The 21,474-nt window shown below is 32.1% G+C and overlaps 1 protein-coding gene across 7 annotated transcripts in view; it reads left to right on the forward strand.

The window, feature by feature from the left end:
• LOC148608918 (uncharacterized) overlaps nucleotides 1-21,474 on the forward strand; it is a 74,951-nt gene that overhangs the window by 21,227 nt on the left and 32,250 nt on the right. For 5 of the 7 annotated variants that reach the window (XM_088596466.1, XM_088596471.1, XM_088596470.1 and 2 more), the window contains exons 5-15: nucleotides 3,602-3,691; nucleotides 5,437-5,564; nucleotides 7,396-7,563; nucleotides 9,105-9,169; nucleotides 10,302-10,342; nucleotides 14,359-14,562; nucleotides 15,448-15,530; nucleotides 15,861-15,990; nucleotides 16,851-16,954; nucleotides 17,411-17,649; nucleotides 18,280-18,400. In XM_088596466.1, coding sequence (XP_088452592.1) covers nucleotides 3,602-3,691; nucleotides 5,437-5,564; nucleotides 7,396-7,563; nucleotides 9,105-9,169; nucleotides 10,302-10,342; nucleotides 14,359-14,562; nucleotides 15,448-15,530; nucleotides 15,861-15,990; nucleotides 16,851-16,954; nucleotides 17,411-17,649; nucleotides 18,280-18,400 — 1,373 coding nt within the window. Of the gene's footprint in view, nucleotides 1-3,601; nucleotides 3,692-5,436; nucleotides 5,565-7,395; nucleotides 7,564-9,104; nucleotides 9,170-10,301; nucleotides 10,343-10,715; nucleotides 11,988-14,358; nucleotides 14,563-15,447; nucleotides 15,531-15,860; nucleotides 15,991-16,850; nucleotides 16,955-17,410; nucleotides 17,650-18,164; nucleotides 18,241-18,279; nucleotides 18,401-21,474 lie in introns of all 7 variants that reach the window. The other 2 variants (XM_088596472.1, XM_088596468.1) reach the window with 2 other exon arrangements.

Here is a 21,474-nt window from a genome sequence, read left to right on the forward strand (position 1 = left end):
ACAGTTGCCTCAAGTGAACAGAGTACAACTAGCTGCAGTTGTATTATGGTGCCACTTGGCAAAGCTTTTTATTTATTTTTAGTTGAATTTTGAAAATTCTCAATTAATTTTCAACTTTTATCTTAATCCATAATGAACTATAAGCTTCTATTCTTAAGTGTGTCAAAAACTAATATTGTGTCAACACTTGTCTCAACTGTTCAGGGTTTGACCACTGCGGTTGTATCATGCATGCTGTTCTCTGCAAAGCTCTTTATTATACCCTGCCACACAAAGTGGCAAGGTGTTATGTGAAAATGTGGTTGGGGTTTCTGTTAATGTTCCATTAATGCCCTATTTTTTACACTAGTATTGATGCAGTCAAAGGAACATTTGTATACATGTGTATACTATAACTTGTAAGATGGAAGTTGAATTGCATTTGTTCATAATTACTATTAGAATTAAATACTTCTTTAATATTTAACACTTCAAAAGAAAGTTTGAATTAATTGGATTTTGGTTAACTTCACATGCTAACTGAATTGAAAAATCAATAAATACCTTACATCACTCTGCATCTTTTGAGTCTAGAATGCTTAAATCTTAATATTTAAAGATATAAAGATTTAAAGGGATTGGTTTCTTGAAAACAATAAATTGTTAAATACTAAACCTCCAATGAAGAGCAATGTTATGACAAATAATACTTTTCTCTGCAATGTAAATGCCTTGTTTCAAGTATTTAAACTTCAACATTTACAAAATGTGTAAAATGGTTGATACAGATCTTAACTTTTCCCTTCACCCCACAACTACTGTTTCTTACAGTTACAGGTCCCCAGATTATATATTTCTCAGCAGCTCATAATAAGAATTTATTCAGTTTGTTGGAAATATTTAAATCACGCCCATGAATTTGTCATACATGTATTAAATACTGTACAACTTGTCATCACTGAAACAACAGAAAGGTGACAATTGTAAGTTCATTTGAGGTGAACACTACACACATATATGTCCATTAATAAATTAAAGAAGGACACAAAGTTTTATATGTTTTCTTTAGATGGATATATATTTTGATTAAATGAATGTATCAGTGTGAAAAATGAAAGACAGAGGCCTACTTTGAATATGAATAGAAGGATTAAGGCCAGTCTTACTGTGTGTTAGAAGAGGATTGAACTTAATGGGGGTTGAATCCAAGACCATTGAACTCTTTGAATCATTTATCAATTATTATGGTGTTTTGAAGCCCCATACAATGTTTTTGTGTGGAGATGTACATTTCAGTTAATAAAACCTAGCAATTGCTCATAGGCTACTAAATTATAAATCATGTATCACAATTATCTTTGCCTTTCTGATTCTTGTGGGAACATCTCAGTTTAAATGTCATTAATTATTGTTTTTGATTGAAAAATTGTGTCATTTGTCAGGATTGTCAGAAATCTGTTCTCAATTTATACTACAACTGTAGCACCAGTCAGTATAATTCTTTCATAGTAAATTGTTTTGGCCAATATGAAAAAGAATCAGGATTCTTAGGATGAATACGAATAATCTCCATAATAAAACCCAGCCTATAAAATGTGTTTTGGTCCTCTATATAGTTATATAGTCCATTGATATTCTTCTGTGAAAAGGATGGTTAAAGAAGCTTTATAGCCTCATATTGTAGTCATGCTGAAAGCCATACATTTAGTTCTATAAGTTATTTTATTACAGAGGTTAAAAGATTTGACTGTGTTTGGTCCGTGTCACAGTAATACATTTTGTGGTCTTTGACTCTGGGGTCATAAAGCAAATAGCAAAATACAAAGGTTAAGTCACTTTAACATTTGAACATTTCCATAAAGTCAGAATTCTATGCATTTTTATTTTGAAAATTTATTATAAGTATCCAACTGGCAACAGACAACCCCCATTTAATGTCCTAAGTCTTACAAAAGATGTATTATTTTTTGTATTCTTTGAAACTATTTTTACGTAGCACACCAAGAATTAAGATGACGGTAGGTACAACAAGAGGGCATTCAAGAACTAGCCAACACACTTAAAATAATCCAATGATATTAAATGGGACAATTCAGCCACCAAACTGCATACTTACTCCTGGGATAACTTTAGCCATATGAATTATAGTGCTGTCTGATCTGTAAATTGATGCTTATTTAGTTACTTCAGGAATTGTACAACATTCACATATTCTTTTTATTTATCATTTTACCAACCTAAAGGAGTCTTTTCAACCTGAAAAGGGCAAATTGTCTATGACCATCTCTAATTAATTATTGTAAAGTTTATCTAGCTCTTTTGTAAGCATGGTCCGTTCTGAAATAAGTTCTTTGTTTTTGTTGTTGTTTTTTTTTATTCTTTGTGTTTATGCTGTTGGGTTTTCTGTCTGTACCTTTTTTTTACTTCTTTTGGTTGTATGATTTGTTTGTCACTTTAGTGTCTCTCTGTTGTATGATTTGGTTGTCACTTTAGTGCCCTTGGTAGTATGATGTGTTTGTCACTTTAATGTCCCTCGGTTGTATGATTTGTTTGTCACTTTAGTGTCCCTCGGTTGTATGATTTGTTGTCACTTCAGTGTCCCTTGGTTGTGTGATTTGTTGTCACTTTAGTGTCCCTCGATAGTATGATTTGTCACTTTAGTGTCCCTCGGTTGTATGGTTTGTTTGTCACTTTAGTGTCCCTCGGTTGTATGATTTGTTGTCACTTCAGTGTCCCTCGGTTGTATGATTTGTTGTCACTTTAGTGTCCCTCGATAGTATGATTTGTTTGTCACTTTAATGTCCCTCGGTTGTATGGTTTGTTTGTCACTTTAGTGTCCCTCGGTTGTATGATTTGTTGTTACTTTAGTGTCCCTCGGTAGTATGATTTGTTTGTCACTTTAGTGTCCCTCGGTTGTATGGTTTGTTTGTCACTTTAGTGTCTCTTGGTTGTATGATTTGTTTGTCCCTTTGTCACTTAAGTGTCCCTTGGTTGTTTGATTTGTTGTTACTTGAGTGTCCCTCGGTTGTATGATTTGTTTGTCACTTTAGTGTCCCTTGGTTGTATGATTTGTTGCCACTTTAGTGTCTCCAGAATTGTTTTGTACATTTGGTATTGCAACTTCTTCAATGAAAATTATAAAAATAATATTAAAACAAACTATTTATTGATGGTATAAAAATTATCAGTTCATCAAATAAATTACTGGTACTTGTTAAGTATATTAGCCGGTTTAATTGAATTGTTAGAAGAATTTTAAAATTGGATAATAAAAGGGGGACAGGAAAATTTTGAAATTGAATGTGCCAGTAACGAATGGATTGACAATGATGTATCTATCCCCTGCAGGAGTTCAACAGACCATAGTGTTGTAAATTTAATGTTCATCATAATGTATATCATTAGCATTAGTGACATGTTCAATTAATAGCATGCTCATTAATAGATGTGCTAATTACAATGCACGATGACAACTATGTCACAAACATTCTTACGTTGTTTCTAACATTTTACACATGTAAACAAATACAGTAACAACATTTCTTTATAGAGAACTGTACATTGTTGATTACATGGAGTGCACATTAGTAGTGTTTTACATACATATTTTTTCTGTTATTAGACCAACACAGTATGGACAGATTTGAGAATAGCCGAGACTCGGAGCCGACCATTGAGTTGGACCACCTTGCTACATATTCTTCAAAGTCAGGTAAGTGATTTGAATCAAATACAAAATTACTATAAAATTTGTAGAAGTTTCAAGGTGTCATAGTTGTTATTACAAAAGTACATTGTGCATTGTCTGTAGATTGTAAATCAATCATTTTAAAAAACAAGATTTGAATTTGAAATTATTTTGAATTTTAGTGAAGGAATTTAGCCATAGAAAGATACACTTGTGTGTCATGATTTAAATTTTCTTTTTAACTGTATTAAAACAACACATTGCAGGTTTAAATATTTCTTAAAAGACAATGAATGTGCTCAATTTCTGCATGAAAATCTGCAAAAAAGCAATATATAGTTCTAAAAAGTGGTTGACTGATTATACTCTGGTAAAACTACTGTAATATAAATTCTACAATAATTGGGATTACAAAAAATGTGGCTGACTTGAAATAGCAATTATGAAATCTCTCATTACAGAACAAACATTACTGATGCATGATTTTTCTCAATTTGGCAAAAATTTAAAGCACATTTTCAACTTAGTTACAAAATAGCAGTAATTCATGGATATAAAAATTCTGACTACATGATTTCATATTAGGGGGGTGTTAGAAATTAATGCTGAGCACAGCGAGGCAAGAACAATTGTATGTTAAATAGTGAAAAATCAAAAATTTCATGCAAAAAAAAAAATTTTGTTTCCCAATTTTAATGGGGGCATGCCCCTGCCTGAATCTGTGCTTGGACAATATGGTACAGTCGAACTTCACTCGCTCGAAGTCGGATGGCTTGAACACCCAGGATTTCTTGAACACAATTCAAAGTATCAAAATTTTCTCCCATATAATCAATATAAATAGCCTTGGATTTCTCAAACACTCGACCTGACTAGTCGGTCCATTCGGTAATAAATCTTAGAGAACAACCCTCATTAACTTGAACTCATCAGCCATTTTGTCAGCTTGGGTAATAAAAGGTGTGAAAAACTGAAATCATATCATTAGTCAGTGTCATTTTAGTTAATTGCAGGTAATATATAAGTCATCACTAATTAGATAGTGATGATTGTAACATAGTACTGATTGAAAACTGAGAATGTTCCAAAGTTGGCATGATGAAAGCATCTAAGTAAAATCTGATGAAAACAAATAATTGACTAAGGAACTCAAACTCTGAACGTTTTAAAAGGCCAACACAGCATTTTTAATGTCCACATAATCTTCAGAAAGCAAATAAAATAGATTCCGGAACTAACAAAACTTCGTAGGAAGTAAGCAATTTGAACTTGGACCGGCAACGAAAACAAATCCGGAAATAAACTAACTTTGATTTCTTGAACTCCCGATAACTCAAACACATTTCAATGGTCCCATGGGGTTCGAGCTACTGATGTTTGACTGTATATTACTGAATGTTATCAATATCAGTTGGGCAAATAAATCCATACAACATCATTATCAAAATGCTGATCAATATTTCCCAAAGACTTCCAATGTATGGTATAAAAATTTACGAAATGTAATGTTATTGCAAAGAAAAACTTGAATAAATATGAGGATGTTATATTGTAAAAGAGATGTAGTACAACACCCAAATCAATACATGTACATACAGATGTTCAAGTGGATCTAATTTCATTGAATTGATATTTCTGCAATTGTTAAGTAGACAAATCAGATTACTTTCTAAATTATTGTGATAATAGAGAAAACAAATTACTTACAAAAACATTACTTTTAATCATGGATTTTTGACAAATATAAAATAATTTCTTTTTTATGGTAGGTGTTATGAAACCGGAGGATGGATTACGGAAGCTCCGAGGTATGGAGAGTACTACTGGAATATGGACCATGAGATGTGTTATGATTGTAGAACGCAAAAATCTGGTTATTATTGATAAAGGCAATGGGGTACGAATCATAGAAAAGTTATATTGTTGCAATTTGTTGGTCTGTCTGTCAAACATGGAGGACATTATCTTGACTATTTTCCTGTTAGTAAGGGAATTCTACTGTTTATTCATAATTTTTCCTTAAGATCAGACTTTTATATCTTTTTAAAGTGAATCAGAATAAGCTTTTAATAATGATAACATTTATAGAATTCTAATCAAGATGTCCTAGTTGTATTGACACTGATTCACCTGGACAAGGAAATACATTGTACTTCTAAACGCTATCCTTCCTTTTTGAAATTGAGTTTAAGAAGAAATGATATGAAGATTCTTAATTCATAGATAATACATGTTCATGACTAAGTAAAACATCAGATACAATTATAACAAAATATACCTATCTTTTAAAGTAAGGAAAACATGATATGCCCTGTTATTGTTGGCATTTTGTTTTTGAAGACAAACTTTTTTTATGAAATAAAATATGAATTATAAAAAGAACATTACTATGCAAGATATGTGTTGCTGGCAACAAAACCATCTGAGCAGTAAATATATAAGGGCCACACCCAGGGAAACAATTTTATTTAGCTTTTGACAAACTGCATTAATTAGTTTGGGTGTTAGCAGTTTACCAGTGCTGAATAAGTGGGTGATCCAGGTTAAAGTTTTTTGTGACTTCTGAAACTTTAATACAAGGATTAGTTCCATAAAGCTTCCTTTTATTAGATACATGTAATATGGACACTAAATACAATCATGACATAGCAAATAATTTCTTAAATGTTATAATTTATTCATTGCTTAACTAATCCTTAAAATGGTACACCCAAACTTCAACAGTGATTAATCGATGGTACGCCTAAACTGTAACAGTGTTTGATCAATGGTACACCCAAACTGTAACAGTGTTTAATCGATGGTACACCTAAACTGTAACAGTGATTAATCGATGGATACCTAAACTGCAACAGTGTTTAATCAATGGTATGCCCAAAACGGTGTTTAATTGAAGGAAAAAAAAACAAGACCAAATATAGATAGAGCTTTACTCTGCAGACAATGCTTTAATGAAATCTCAAAGTTTAACTTTCAAATGATTTTATGACTATGAAAGTCAATTGTTTGCCAAGTCAGACTCTTGAAATATTGTCTTTACAACTAAGATAATATTTTAATACCACTGTGATCCTCTCCCAATTAAATCAAAGAGTTTATTAATTATAGACCAATGTAAAACTTATATTAGTGATAGGTCATTCAGGAAGTTAGGTATTTATAGAGGATTCAGCTCATACTGCAACCGCCATCTGTGCAAGACTCAACATGGGGAGTCAAGGATGTTAAAACCCCTCACTCATACAGCAACCGCCATCCATGTGAGACTTGACAAGGGTAGTCAAGGATGTTAAATACCCCCTCACTCATACAGCAACCGCCATCCATGTGAGACTTGACAAGGGTAGTCAAGGATGTTAAAAACCCCTCACTCATACAGCAACCGCCATCCATGTGAGACTTGACAAGGGTAGTCAAGGATGTTAAAAACCCCTCACTCATACAGCAACCGCCATCCATGTGAGACTTGACAAGGGTAGTCAAGGATGTTAAATACCCCCTCACTCATACAGCAACCGCCATCCATGTGAGACTTGACAAGGGTAGTCAAGGATAGTCAAGGATGTTAAATACCCCCTCACTCATACAGCAACCGCCATCCATGTGAGACTTGACAAGGGTAGTCAAGGATGTTAAAAACCCCCTCACTCATACAGCAACCATTATTTAGTGACCTTGACTATTGTGATGACCTTATGACTTATAACCTGTCTTTATTGTTTCCCCAGGATGAGTTGGAGAGATTTTCATTAGATCTTGTACATGAACCCACAGCAATATTTAAGGAGGACAGACGAGAGGTGTATACAAACTTAATTTTATTCTCAGTGCTAGATAGTCCTGGGAAGTACAGTGGACGGTGTGATATGCATATATTCCAAAGTATAAATGTTCCAGTAAGTATTTTACTAAGAGACAGTACCTTACATATAGCCATCTGGACTAGCTTGCTCAATTCAGGTAAACTAAAATTTGATATAAACTAATGGATTATTCAGCATCTATTTGTGTAGCACGCTAGAACTATTCAAACTACAGAAGACAGGTTCATTGAGAATACTAAGTTTTAAAAATAAGAAAAGAATTTTTGTGATCCCCTAAATATATATAAGTTTTTATAGAGGATAAACTGCAGGAATCGTTTAAGACATGATTTTTTAATTGTACTGCAGTGATTATTGATAACAAATGGTTTAGTAGACTGAACTTTAGATGTGTGTAAATGATACTTATTGTCACTCATGGCATACAGTGGATCCTTCAGTCAACAAATATTTTACAATGTTTATAAAATACAAAGATACGGCTATATGTATGTTATGATTTTTTTGTATTTGAAGTGAGGAAGTAAAAACATGTGACTTTTTCTCTTTTCATAAAAAGGTATCAATTTCCCATAATGCAAATTACTGAAATAGATATATCTCTGACCAAGATTGTAATGGTTGAATGCTTCCAGAAATTTTAAATGTACAGTGTCAAGTTCAGGTTTCTAAATCGACTCTTGTATGTCATGTGAGGCAGTGGAATTTAAATAATATATATATTTGAAGTGTAATAAAAAAAATCTTATACACTGTTTGGCATGTCACTAAAAATATGAAACTGTGGACTTTTCATGCACCTGTTAAAAAATATATATCTTTACAAGATTTGATGTATCTTTATTAACTAATACTTAAATATGAAAATTATTATTTTGGATAATTAATTGACATAACCTACAGACCCCCTTTTTTCTGTTATGATTTAGCTGCTTTTTGTTTACATCAAACATACTGAATTAATTCAGTATCTTATGCTTGTATTTTAAGTTTGAGACATGAGAATTTCCAATGAAAAAAAAATGATATGAAATAAAATCCATATTCATTTTTGCAATCAGTAATAATAACATTTACTGTGAGTACATTATTTATCGCTAATGTCATTGGATAATCAGCTTTCGACTTGATGTTTTATCAGTTAATGAAACACATCTTAAAGCTATTTATATAGGGCACACCTACAATTAAGTGGACTACTTTTATTGTTCACTATATATTATCTTTTTCTATGTATATCTAAAGTAAAATAGAAATGAAATAAGAGACTTAAGAAAGGTAATTATAAGAGTTGAAAATTTCATTTTTGATATGTCGTTGGTGTGTAATAGCGTTCATGATCGCAGTACATTTTCATTGGAGTGCTCTTAAATACAGTGAAGAAGTAGCAAATAGGTGTAAGAATAAAAGCAAATGAATTCTTAGTTAAGTTCTAGTCTGATAAATGTAAATACTTGCTTTAAAATATCTTGCGGTTGGATAAATTACCAAATTCTAAGATAACTGACTTTTAAGCATTTGTATATTATTTAATGGAATAACATATTGTTCATCTTTAGGTATTCTAGAATGTAGCAATAAATCCAGATTGACAGTTTTTCTCTCTATTTCAGGCTCAAGAAATTGTAGATGAAATTTTAGCGGCCAAGGAAGGAAGATCCACAAGAGCTTTCTCCAGGTAAGTTGTAGTTTTAGGATGTTTTGGGGTCAAGGGTTAGGGTTAGGGTTTTAAGTCTCAAACTCAGTCCTATGAATGGCCCAATGATATTTAGAAGAAATGATTTGTTAGCTCAAAGTCTAAAATATAATAGTTTAATGACATGATTTCCTGCATGCTACTCCTTCCTTGAGCTGTAATGTTAAAAATTAAACTTGATGAGACTCACATATATCTAACTATTTCTAGTTTTTTTTGTAATCCATATGCTATATACTCTATATACTGAGTTTTAGTTTGCTTTACCTAAATGTACCATCCCTAGGCAATTTAAATGCTATGATTTTATGTTGGTTCTACTCTAGTGCTGTGAATAGTACACACAAACTAATTGTCCTACCATTTATGTAATTATAGTGAATGTAATTAATTGCTACATACTATACATGATAATCATTGAACAAGGGATCTATTTTTATATAAGATATGTTTGTATACTTTTTGATGATTTGATTGACAATAAAAAATACAGTAGATCATTGGGTTCAAATTGTGTTCATGTAGTTACTGACACTCTACAAAATTTTCCATCTGGTGTGTCATACTCAGGAAATGTCTTAGGCCCACTAAATGTGATTACTTGGTTCTAGAGCCCTTGTTTCATATTACGTTTATTCACCAAGTTTTGTATCTTTATCAATAAATAATAAAAAAAAAAAACTAGAATCATCTCCCTCATAATTTTTTTCTGACTACAAACATTGAATAAAAAACTCTTAACAGTGTTTTGGGACAATAAAGGTGTAAGAGACATACCCCCACTTTATTGGTTTTCATGAAAAATTTGTCTGGAACACCCCCCAAAAAACTAAGGATGACCTTTTTACAGCTTATTTGTTACATTGAGGAGACATTTTAAGGATTCTTTAAGAAAGGACTTCAGACTCTCAATTGATTGAAACTTTAAAAATGACTTAATCAAACTTATTTAGAATGTATACATGATTTGACCCTCCCAATATCATAATAAGTTTATACTTAAGTTACACTTTAGTTTTTATGATACAATGATAGTGATCTTGATAGTGAATTGTTGGTTCATAATAATTATCCTCCTGATGCTATGCTAATGTTATGTTATCTTTTTTTTCAGTATACCTCCTCCACCAATGGGACCAGCTCCTGATCCACCAGGTATGTATGTGTGTGACATGCAGGCTAGAGGATGTGGCATGTCTTTTGTCCCCACTCCCTTAGTTTTTGTTGTTGGTTGAATTGATAAATATAAACATGTTGTATGAAAGAACTCAGTTCTGAAATTTAAGAAGAATTGTTCCATATTTGTAAAACACCGGACCATGTGTGATATGATGAATGGTTTAAGTAAGTTTTTTACTTGTGTTAATCAATTGTTGTTACCAGTGGTAAACTCTCAAGAATACTGAGTGAGAAGGCATTATAAAATAGATTTTAGTTTGCAGTGGTATCTCCTAGACACAATAAAAAGATTTTCAAGTTGATGACTTTGTGAAATTAATGTGTAGAATGTGTTACATACTGTTTAAAGGTGGTAGATGGTTAGGGGGAACAAAAGAACCAAAAGCCCACTTTAGCTACAGTACAGATGCTAACAATTCACCCATAGTTGGAAGGAGAGACCATGTCATTAATATCCCTGGAGAAAAACATGTGAGAATTGAAAGAAAAAATCCTGAGCCACAAGTTCGTAGACTAAATAGGACACCAGTGGATGAACAGTTTGTTAAAGAGAGGTATATACCACCTGGAAGTGACAATAATAAAGAGAATCAAAGACTAAGAATCCCAGTGCAAGAACATTTTACCAGGGAAAAGTATATACCACTAAGTGTTATAAATAGGGAGAAAATGCCTACTCCTCCTTCAAATAGGAGACTGATAGGGGAAAGGGTTCTACCCCTTCAGGAGGAAAGCAGGCAGAGAAATGCTTTCTCCACCATACCAGTAATGGAGGAAGATTCTAGTAGCAGGAAATATATGACTTTGGAAAGTGTTCCTAGGGATAGTAGAAATCCAAGGGATGATGAGGATATATATTCAGAGAGGTATGTACAAGCTGTTAAACAGAATAGTAAAAATCCTCATGTCAGGGAACAGGTAGTAGAGAGGAGATATGTTCCAGTAGTTAATGAACGAAGATCAAGTCTTGGAAATCGTTCATTAGGCACTGCCAGTGAAGGGTTTTCCGTTGCAGGAATTGAAGAGGAAGAGTTTGATGTACCAGAACTGCTCTTGTCTCGTAGTCGTAGGAATTCCAGTGCATCTAGTCGCTACAGAAGTAGCAGTGTAGATAGGTATACTCTGCCTGGTAACCATGTCAGCAGTGTAGGGTCTGATGGGTATGCTGTACCATTTGATACCAGAACTCATGATAGATATGGGTTTCCTGTTAATAGGGAGAGACGTGCATCAACAGGTGGATTAGAATCGTCTGTTTATACCCAGCCAAGGTCAAGGTTATCTGCTAGTAGTGTTGGTTATAACGAGATCCCAAGGTCAAGGTTATCCACAAGTAGTGTTGGCTTTAATGAAACACCAAGGTCAGGGTTATCGACAAGTAGTGTCAACTTTACTGATATGCCTACTCAATACGCAAGGGGTGGACTGTACCATAGTGAAACTGATTTGCAGTCAGCTCTCAGAAAGACAAGGGAACCAGAATACTACCAAGATAGCAATGGTAGAGGGCGGTGGAAGTTTGGAGAAAGACGGCACCAGTTCTCTCAAACAAATCAGGGATCGTCTATGGAGCCCAATGTACAGTACAGAAGTACACTTCCAAACCAGAAAACCAAAGCTAGTAAGTCGGTGGTTGGTGTTGAATGGATGATTGGCGTATCATGGTGGGAAGGATATTATTTGGCACCCATTTATCTGTTATCTTATAACAAACTTTTCTATTTTTATAACAACATTATAATGACTGTAATGATTGTATATTTGGTGGGATGATATGTATGTTTTATATACTTGATTATAACTACACAGAATTACTTTTGGATCCTTAAAATCATCTGAAAATAATATTAAACACTTTCAATTTCTGATAATGATGAACAAGCCATTTCTATATAATATTCAAAGGATGCAAGAAAGAAAGGATTCAAATGTTAAATTGCCTATCTGTTCCTGAATGGGGAATTAAAATAAAAACTACAAAATCTGTTCTGCTTTAAATTTTCATTACATCTGGTTCTGATTCAATAAGAGTATATTGGTGAACTACTTAAATATTTCCAGTTACAGTTTTATTAAGGAATTAATTATAACAAGTCCATAGTTTAATATGTGTAGTTGATGGAATAATAAATGTATGATGAATGTATTTTGAGTTGTTACAGCATGTTAATGATGTTTTTTAAGTAATATTGATGGTAACTGAATGAATGCATGATTTATTTACTAATACATATGCATCCAGTTTTATATGGCAATTTCTGTAATATTAATTTGATTCCTGTCGGTCATGTTTGTTGATGATGTTTTTACCTTTGGCTAGTAGAAAACTTCTGAAAGTTTAATTAATCTTTGTTAAGGAAACATAAAATCCTAAAATACAATCTTAATAAGCTATAGACAATAGCTGTCATTGTTCATCCAACAGCCATTTTGTTTTTTTAATTTTATCACTTTTTCAGCTCTTAAAGGTCAAGAAACCATTTCAGTGATACCTCTAGGTTAAATAGTAGAGTAATGCCTATTATGTCTTCATCTTTATAAAAGGGGACAGCTTATTCACTAAGATTTTTCTGGTTGTAATTTATAATTTCAGTTCAGTTAAGAAGTGGTCCAAGATCCAAGCCCTCTCTCAAAGGGTTGATGGGCTAGTATTTGTTGTGTGGAAGCAGGCCTGTAGCCAAAGAGGCATCAAAGGGAATGATTTAGATAAAAAATATCCAAATACTGTTCAACCAATTTTAAGATTTCAACTTTTTTTTCTTTTTTTCTGGAGGGAGATTCCTCATTACCCTTGACCCCTGGCTACGGGCCAAGACAGTTTATATGATAACACTTGACCCCAAGGCTACAAGCCAATACAGTTTTACATGATAACTTCTGACCCCAAGGTTACAAGCCAAGACAGTTCAACATCATAACCCAAGACTATGGGCCAAGACAGTTTTACATGATAACCCTTTACCCCTAGGCTACAGGTTTTACATGATAACCTTTGACCCCAAGACTACGAGCCAAGACAGTTTTACATGATAACCCTTGACCCCAAGGCTACAGGCCAAGACAGTTTTACATGATAACCGTTGACCCCAAGGCAACAAGCCAAGACAGTTTTACATGATAACCCTTGACCCCAAGTCTATGAGCCAAGACACTTTTACATGATTACTCTTGACCCCAAGGCTACAAGACAAGACAGTTTTACATGATAACCCTTGACCCCAAGGCTACGAGCCAAGACACTTTTACATAACCCTTGATCCCTAGGCTACAGGCCAAGACAGTTTTGCATGGTAACACTTGATCCCCAGGCTATGGGCCAAGGCAGTACTTTTACATGGAGTAAAATGTTGCTTCTCCTGGAGGATTATATATGTGATATATTCTGTATGCTTTGTATTGATTTATAAATACCAATGTGATTGTTACATAATAAACGTGTATAAAAGTATATATTTTATATTGTGTATATTGAGTGTATTGTGAATGTACTTATTGTGAATTTTCTTCTTGAAAACTAAAAAAAAAAGTATTCAAGTAATGATATATCTCTTGTTATGTTAATGTACATACCTATGTTAGAGCTTTTTTTTTTAAACTAGTTTCAAAATGTCCTGATGAATCATTGGATTTCTTATACTATATTATATGAATTTTTTATTGATTTTAAATTCAATGATTATTGGAGATCCGAGTTTGTTTGATGCTAATCCTGTTATATAAGTAAAACTTATGATTCATATCTTCTTTAAACAATTATTATGTAGATGCACTATGTAGAGTTTGGGAAAACATATAAATGAATGCATCTTTATCCCAGGAATTCTTAATTAAAGGTTTGAGAGTGAGAAGATACAAATCTACACATACATGACCAACAACTTTGCATGCATTCTGAACTTTGACCTATTCTGTTGCTTCTTTATTGTCTGTTATGTTACTTAATAGCTGTGATTGCTAGATATCTTCTATTCTGCATGATACTTCATTTGTAGAACAAAGTTCACGTTACCATTACAAATCAACCACAATGAATGATGATGCCATGAAATCTGATAGATTCCGCGGCGACGGTTTCAGAGTCATACCTGTTGAAGGGTTCCGACCTCCAAGTGAAAGATTCCGTGATGTTGCTAATCGATCACAAAGTCCAAAAGATTTATATTCATTACCAAATCGTGATAAAGATTCTATGATTAGTGAGTGAAGCAGGTCACGGTGCATGCCAATCTTTCTTTATTTGCTTGCTTGTATGCTTTATAGATAGTTTACCTAGAATTTTTTTGTTATTTTATTGATTTTTATACTAGGAGCATTCTTGGTCTAGGATTAGATAACTGCAGCATACTTCTCCATTGGAATACTTGGTTTATTTTCTAGCATGCTTCATTTTACAATTGTTTCTATGTTATGAGTGTAAGAAAAAAATGTGAATCGTTTGTATTTTTCTATAAGGAATCTGAATAATAAAATCATTTATGTTGGTGTTGTCTTGGATAGGGTTTGTTGAATGGAATGAAAATAGTTATAAAAAACAATATCTGTAAATGTGATGTGGTCTTAAACTCTTTGTGCATGTATTTAAAGTCACTGCCATGAATATAACGCTGTTCATGTACATGTAACTAACTTAAGGAATTTCTTATGAACTTGATTTTTCCTAATCATCAATGACATAGTTATTTTTACACTCTTAAAAAGAAGAAATCCACCAAAATCAAATTCCAAGTTATTTGATAGATTTTCAAAATGAAATTTATACCTTATTGAAAGCACAGAAAACAATACTGTAAACGTGCTAATTTTCACGGTGGACAGAAAACCGTGAAAAATAGTACATGTGAAAATGATTTTTAACACTATATAACACTAATCTTTTTTTTTTTGAAATGGCAAAAATTGATACCCGCAAATATGTTCACTTGACAGAATCTGTGAAAATTAAAATGTTTACAATATTTCAAAACATGGTTAACTTTTGTAGTCTTGCATTATTCATTATATGGTGATTTGTGATAAGTTCATAAAAAGCTGATCAAACGGACTTATAGAATTTAATCAGAATTTTCTCCTTTTTTTTTCAGGTCGGGGATTTGGTCAAACCCGAGATAACCGAGCCTCATTTATTGAATCCAGTGGTCAGAATGAAGCATTAGAGAGAGATGTTGTGAGTGATCTAAGGGAGATAATCCAAAGGTTATTCAACATCAACACAATAAAGGACATAAAATGTTTATATTTACCATGTTGATGTTGAACTGCTTTTATTTAATTCTGTAGCAAATATGGTAAAGAATATACACTTCTAGGTGCAGTGGTAATAGTAGATTGTAAAAAAATTATTTTAACGTCATAAATATTTTAATGAAATTGATTGCTGATAGTTCATAATTTTCATTGTACAATTTTGATCTTGGAAATACAGAAATATATTATTGTTGAACTTTATCTTGGCTTATCAGCTTCTATTGAACATTTGATCATTTTTCTGTTGTAGCAATTTCTGAACTGTTGTTTTGATGATATAGAGAAGTTTGTAGCCAGATTACAACAAGCTGCTGAAGCCTACAAAGAATTAGAAAACCGTCGTAAGGAAAGACAACAACATAAAAAGAAAAATGACCGAGGTAGACCACCGTATCAGTTAACATACAACAATCTAAAAACTACTCTTTATCGTTACTAATCTCTTTTACATAATATCCATTGGATTTTACTTCCTATTTCAATAATTTTGGTTTTGAAATAATCTTGTACAAAAATATATATAATGTATTTTTGAATATTTTAAGACAATGTCCATGCTAAAACTGGGCAGTGGGTGGCACATGACTAATTTTGTTTTCAGAAAATTTTCACCCATTTTACATCACAAATGCATCCTTTCTCATAGTTGAATTTTGGTTTTGGATTATCTGGAACCATATATTAGAAATAAACTTCATAGAAAACATTGAAATTTTATTGTAAAAAGGGAGATTACTCTTTTAATTTGAGCAAATTTTGGTTGCTTTGTTAGAGAACTTTAAAAAAAAATTTCTGAGCCAACCATTGTTGATTCAAAACAAACTTTATACTTTTTTACATATATATATGATATATAACATTGGATAAAAAAATTCAGTGGGATGAAATTTACACTGTGCCACTCATATCATAGAATCTGCTGGATTTTTACATTGTAGCCTCTTAACTTTGTATTTTTGGTTCAAATGTTGCTCATGAGAGGTTAGTCTTTTTAAAACCGTGTACAGCATAGCAAAATTTGCATTATTTATATGATTGGTATATTTGTATTTATATCTACCAGTTTATATTCAAGCTTGACATGAAAACGATAATTTCTTAGTCAATTTTGGAGAGCATTAATTCTTTCCCAAAAATGATTTCAGCTTCTTTGCATATAAGAAAATTATTTGCAGAGTCTTTCAATAAAGGTTAACACATACATATTTATTACTTTATAATATGATAAATAACATTTCAGGACATGCCCAGAAAGATGGTATGTTGAGTATGAGAGCCAGGCCTCCACCTGCTGATGATTTTATTGATATTTTCCAGAAAATTAAATGGGCTTTCAACTTACTGGTCAGTTTTATTTTTCAGCTTATTGATGAGGGTTTTTTGCAACATACTGAACTGTTCTTTTTGTTATTGGCAAACTGTTTCAATCTTAATGAAGCACTACTGTTACCTTTTATTACTTTAAAAAGAAAAGGTTAAACTAGTATGCTTAATATTCTCTTTTTATCATCTAAAAAGATGTTTATTTGTTCATTTGAGTCTGTAAAATTTATAAATTCATGTGATACAGATTTTGTCATGTCATGTTCCTTACATCATATAGTTTATATTTAAGTCTGTTCCGAGTAAGGATGTGATAAAGGGTATGTGATATAGTTTAAACAATACTGGGTTTAAACTATGCCTTAAAATGCATATACAAAGAAAAGTATATTTTGATGAAAATATAAGATATAAGTTAATATTACAATGAATGCACAAAATAGTTCTAATGATGCCTATGTGTTAAATTTTTTTCAGGCCAAATTAAAAGCTCACATCCACGATCCAAATGCACCTGAACTGGTACACTTTATATTTACCCCTCTTAGTCTAATATATGAGGCCAGCAGGGATCCAGTTCATCAGGGAGTTGACCTTGCATCTAAGGCAGTGTCACCTTTAATAACCAGAGAAGCCAAAGAACTTTTACTTAACTGTTTAACATCAAAAGAACTGGAACTTTGGCAGCTTTTAGGCAGAAACTGGACCACTTCAGAGTATGGACCAATATTTTATACTTTATGGTAGAAAACTGAAGATCATTTAATTTGTTATGCAGAATCCATAGAATGTATAAAATGTGTATTGGCCATGCTGAAGAGTATACCTTTTGTCTTATAGAAAATTGTAATGTAAAATTGATATTTTATCCAAAAAAATGTTTTAAAGTAGAAAAAAAAACTATAGAATTAGTGAAATTCAACTTTGACCTGTTAAGTGTTTGATCTAATTAGTCTTTTACCAATTAGCACTGAATAGCAGACTAGTTAAGTGGTATTTTAGAATAATTCTATATTAAATGATACTTTCCACTTTTTATGGTGGAAATAGGGATATATTTACAGAAGAACACCAATAAAAAATGTTAGTTTTGTTTAACACATATTGACTTCTTCTCTCCTTTTTATGTAGAAAGATGACAGTTATTATGTAAATAATGATCTACATTCCTCTCCAGGTGTTGACTTGATGACTAATGTATAATGTTTACACTTAGTGAATGTTTTTACAGAGACGAGTATCCAGGTCACGTAGAAGCATTCCATCCTAGATTTTACAATGGCTGGACACCTTCACCACCAGCACCAGTATGTATATTTATAGTGCTAAATCAATTTATATTACAGAGATGAATCACAAAGTCCTCTATATAAACCAAATATTGACAAAAATCAGTTGGAGCAGTCACTAGCCAATCACAAACATCAGATTGAAGAAAATACGCGAGCTGAAGAGGCTAGATATCAGGTAGCCATGGTAACAAGACATCTGCTTCAGCTTTGTGTTTTGCTAGTCAGTCGACTCCATTCTGTCTTGTATCATATATTTCATGTCTATATATGCAAATTAAGACCCCTTCCAGTTCTTGTTCAAATTAAATTGTTTCTCGTTTATCAAGAATGTGTTTGCCAATAAGTTTTGTAATACCTTCCTTGTATGCTAGTTATCTATCCTTATTTTACTTTGACTGATTTGGCTTTGTGCGTGTGAGTGTGTGTGCATTTTTATCATTTTGTATCCATATGATATTTTTAATATTTCCAGTTAAATAAAATTCTGGAAATATGACCATATCATATGATTGTTTACCACTTTTATTCTATTGAAAATCATGGTTTATTAAAACTTAAGAGTAATTCAGACATACTTCGGGATGAAAACCAGAGAAATATATTTGAATATAAACATAAGGTGATTTAACAACTTAATTCATGTTAAGGTTGAACAAGCCTTAAAGGAGAGGAACTTTTTTTCTAAATAGATGATTTGTTAAAGTTGATACTTTTTCCCTGCTTGATAAGACTGCTTCTAAATATAGATTCAAGCTCTTTCCAGAAAAGAATCTTTTGCCCTCAGCTCAAGCATAATGTACTAAAATATTTATTTAATGTGCACAAGCCAAAATTCTCAACTTTCTGTTTTATTCTTTAAAAAAGAATGTCTGAAGCTCCAGTTCATTTGAAAAAAACTGGTCAACTGTCTGATATTTGTTGTTTTTATGCTCATTCCTACAAATTGTCAAATTAAGTTTTTTCTTAAAGTTCAGAAGAATTTGAGGAAAGCATTCTTAATTTTATGAAACCTAGCCATTGGCTGGCTGTTTTACAATATGATATATTTATATTACCATAACATTACCATAATATATCCAGAGGCGTAGCACCCAAATCTTGATTGGTATAACTGGGAAAAGAACACCTAATTGAACTTGTTTTAATTAGTTACCAAGTTAAACATCCTGTTTTTTTTAATTTTTTTGACAAGAGTTTTAGGTCCTGCATGATGTACCAATAGAAAATTATACCATACCAGGCACTACACCCCTAATCTTTAAATAAATTTTGAATGAAAAGTATAGACACCTTTTTGATATTTTACAAAAAAAAAAGATAACTTAAATTGTAAAATTAGAAGGTTAGGAAGGCCATCAATGTATACCTAACATTACAATGCTAGTGTCTATATATACTGTGTTGCTAATAATGGATTGGTGTGTGTTATAGCTTAGCTTTGTTTGCATACTAAACATTATTTACCCAAGAAAGAAGAAATTGTGTAAATATATTATATCTTTACAGTGATATCATTTTTTTGTACTAATCATGGATACAGATTAGCTTAATACAAACACTTGTCTAAATCTAAAAACAAGGAACAAGTTCAACCAACTTGTTATAATGCTATTTTTAGATCTAAATATTCATTGTCACTAATTGTTGTGCTTTGGTTATTATCTCTTTCTAATAAGTTATATTTTAAATACTGAAATACCCAACATTATCTTGAGAGAAAAAAAATGAAGGCTTTTATATAAATTGTTATTCAAAATAATGATTTGTTTCATCATATCCTCAAAAGAAAGATGTACACATGCAAAAGGCTTGCATTTGATCTCAGATGTTATGTTATTGGTGTGTTTTGTATATCAAGATGGAAGGCAATATTGTAAGTACAGCACTGCCTTAAAACCAGGCAGATGTTTATAAAGGATGATTCATGCATTTCTTAACACCAGATATTTTTTTTATTGCAAATCTTTCCGTAGGCCAAATAGAATCTGTATTAGGAAATATAAGTGCTAATGAAAGTAGTCCACTGGAGATATTAAAACTTGAGATTTGGTTATGTTCTACTACAGAAAAAGTACAGGAAAACTTCCCAACAGAATGTTTACATTACAACCTGTCCAAAAATATTTTACAATAAGTAGTAGATCTAAGGACATGAACATAGGAAGAGTTGTTTTTAGGATTTAACAAATGTATTTTTGCATTTTCATTGATTATCTTTAGATATGTTGTATCACCCCTTGCCTGGTATTTAGACAGAACCATACTTGATTACTTTCTTCATGGGAAATGTACAATGAACCCTGGTAAACTTTTAAATAAGCTGTTGATACCCTTACTCAATGAGTGGTAGGTATATTGGTATCACCATGTCCATCCAAATTTTGTCGCAATTACTGTGAACATAAATTTTTTCTTCTTTTTTTATATTTTCGTTGGTTTTGTCAAGTGAACATGTTCACATGTATCAGTATTTTTGCAGTTTCACAGAATGATTAGCATTATATAGTGTAAAAAGTCAACTTTGCAGGTACTATTTTTTCACACTTTAATATTTACTGTGAAAGTAGCGAAAATTAGTACACCTCAAAAATTACTACTTTTACAGTATCTCTGCTCCCAATGAATTGATTGATTTCATATTTGGTGTATGAGGCATAAGACTTAGTGTTTTTGGGTGCTGTCTGATATCAACTTCCTGTTTCATTAGACTTTGCCATTTTCTGTTATACAGAATGTCAGAAAAAAAATTTCATCACAAAAATCTCTGCCCTCGACGAAGGGAATGATTTGAAATTTGGTGTGTGGCTGTATATAGAATTATTTATGTAGGCATATGTTGAAAGCTATTTTGGATGCTGTCCGATACCAGCTTCCTGTACTAGCATGATTACATGTGCAACTTCATGTTTGTAAAATACATTGAATTCAAAAACATTAGAGTGAATAAGTTCATTCTTGCAAAAAGCCTAAATACTCAGCGTTATTGAATACACTGTATTTTAAAAAAAATGTTTGTGTGAAATTTTACGAAGATTCATGGTACATTTCCTAAGAAAAAATATTTAATTGAGATATTGTCTTCCAATTACTTTAAGTTACAATAACACATTATCTGCAGTAAGTCTTTTCATTTTAAATAAGGTAGGTAATTAGAGCAGACTCAACCTGTTTAATGTTGTGAAACCTATAATCTGAAAGCCTGTCTAAACAACCCTGAATAATCTGAAAACCTGTCTAAACCAGATCTTT

The sequence above is a fragment of the Perna viridis genome, chromosome 8 (assembly GCF_037379345.1).
Source record: "Perna viridis isolate PV_CMFRI_1.1 ecotype Kerala chromosome 8, ASM3737934v1, whole genome shotgun sequence".
Lineage (NCBI taxonomy): Eukaryota > Metazoa > Mollusca > Bivalvia > Mytilida > Mytilidae > Perna > Perna viridis.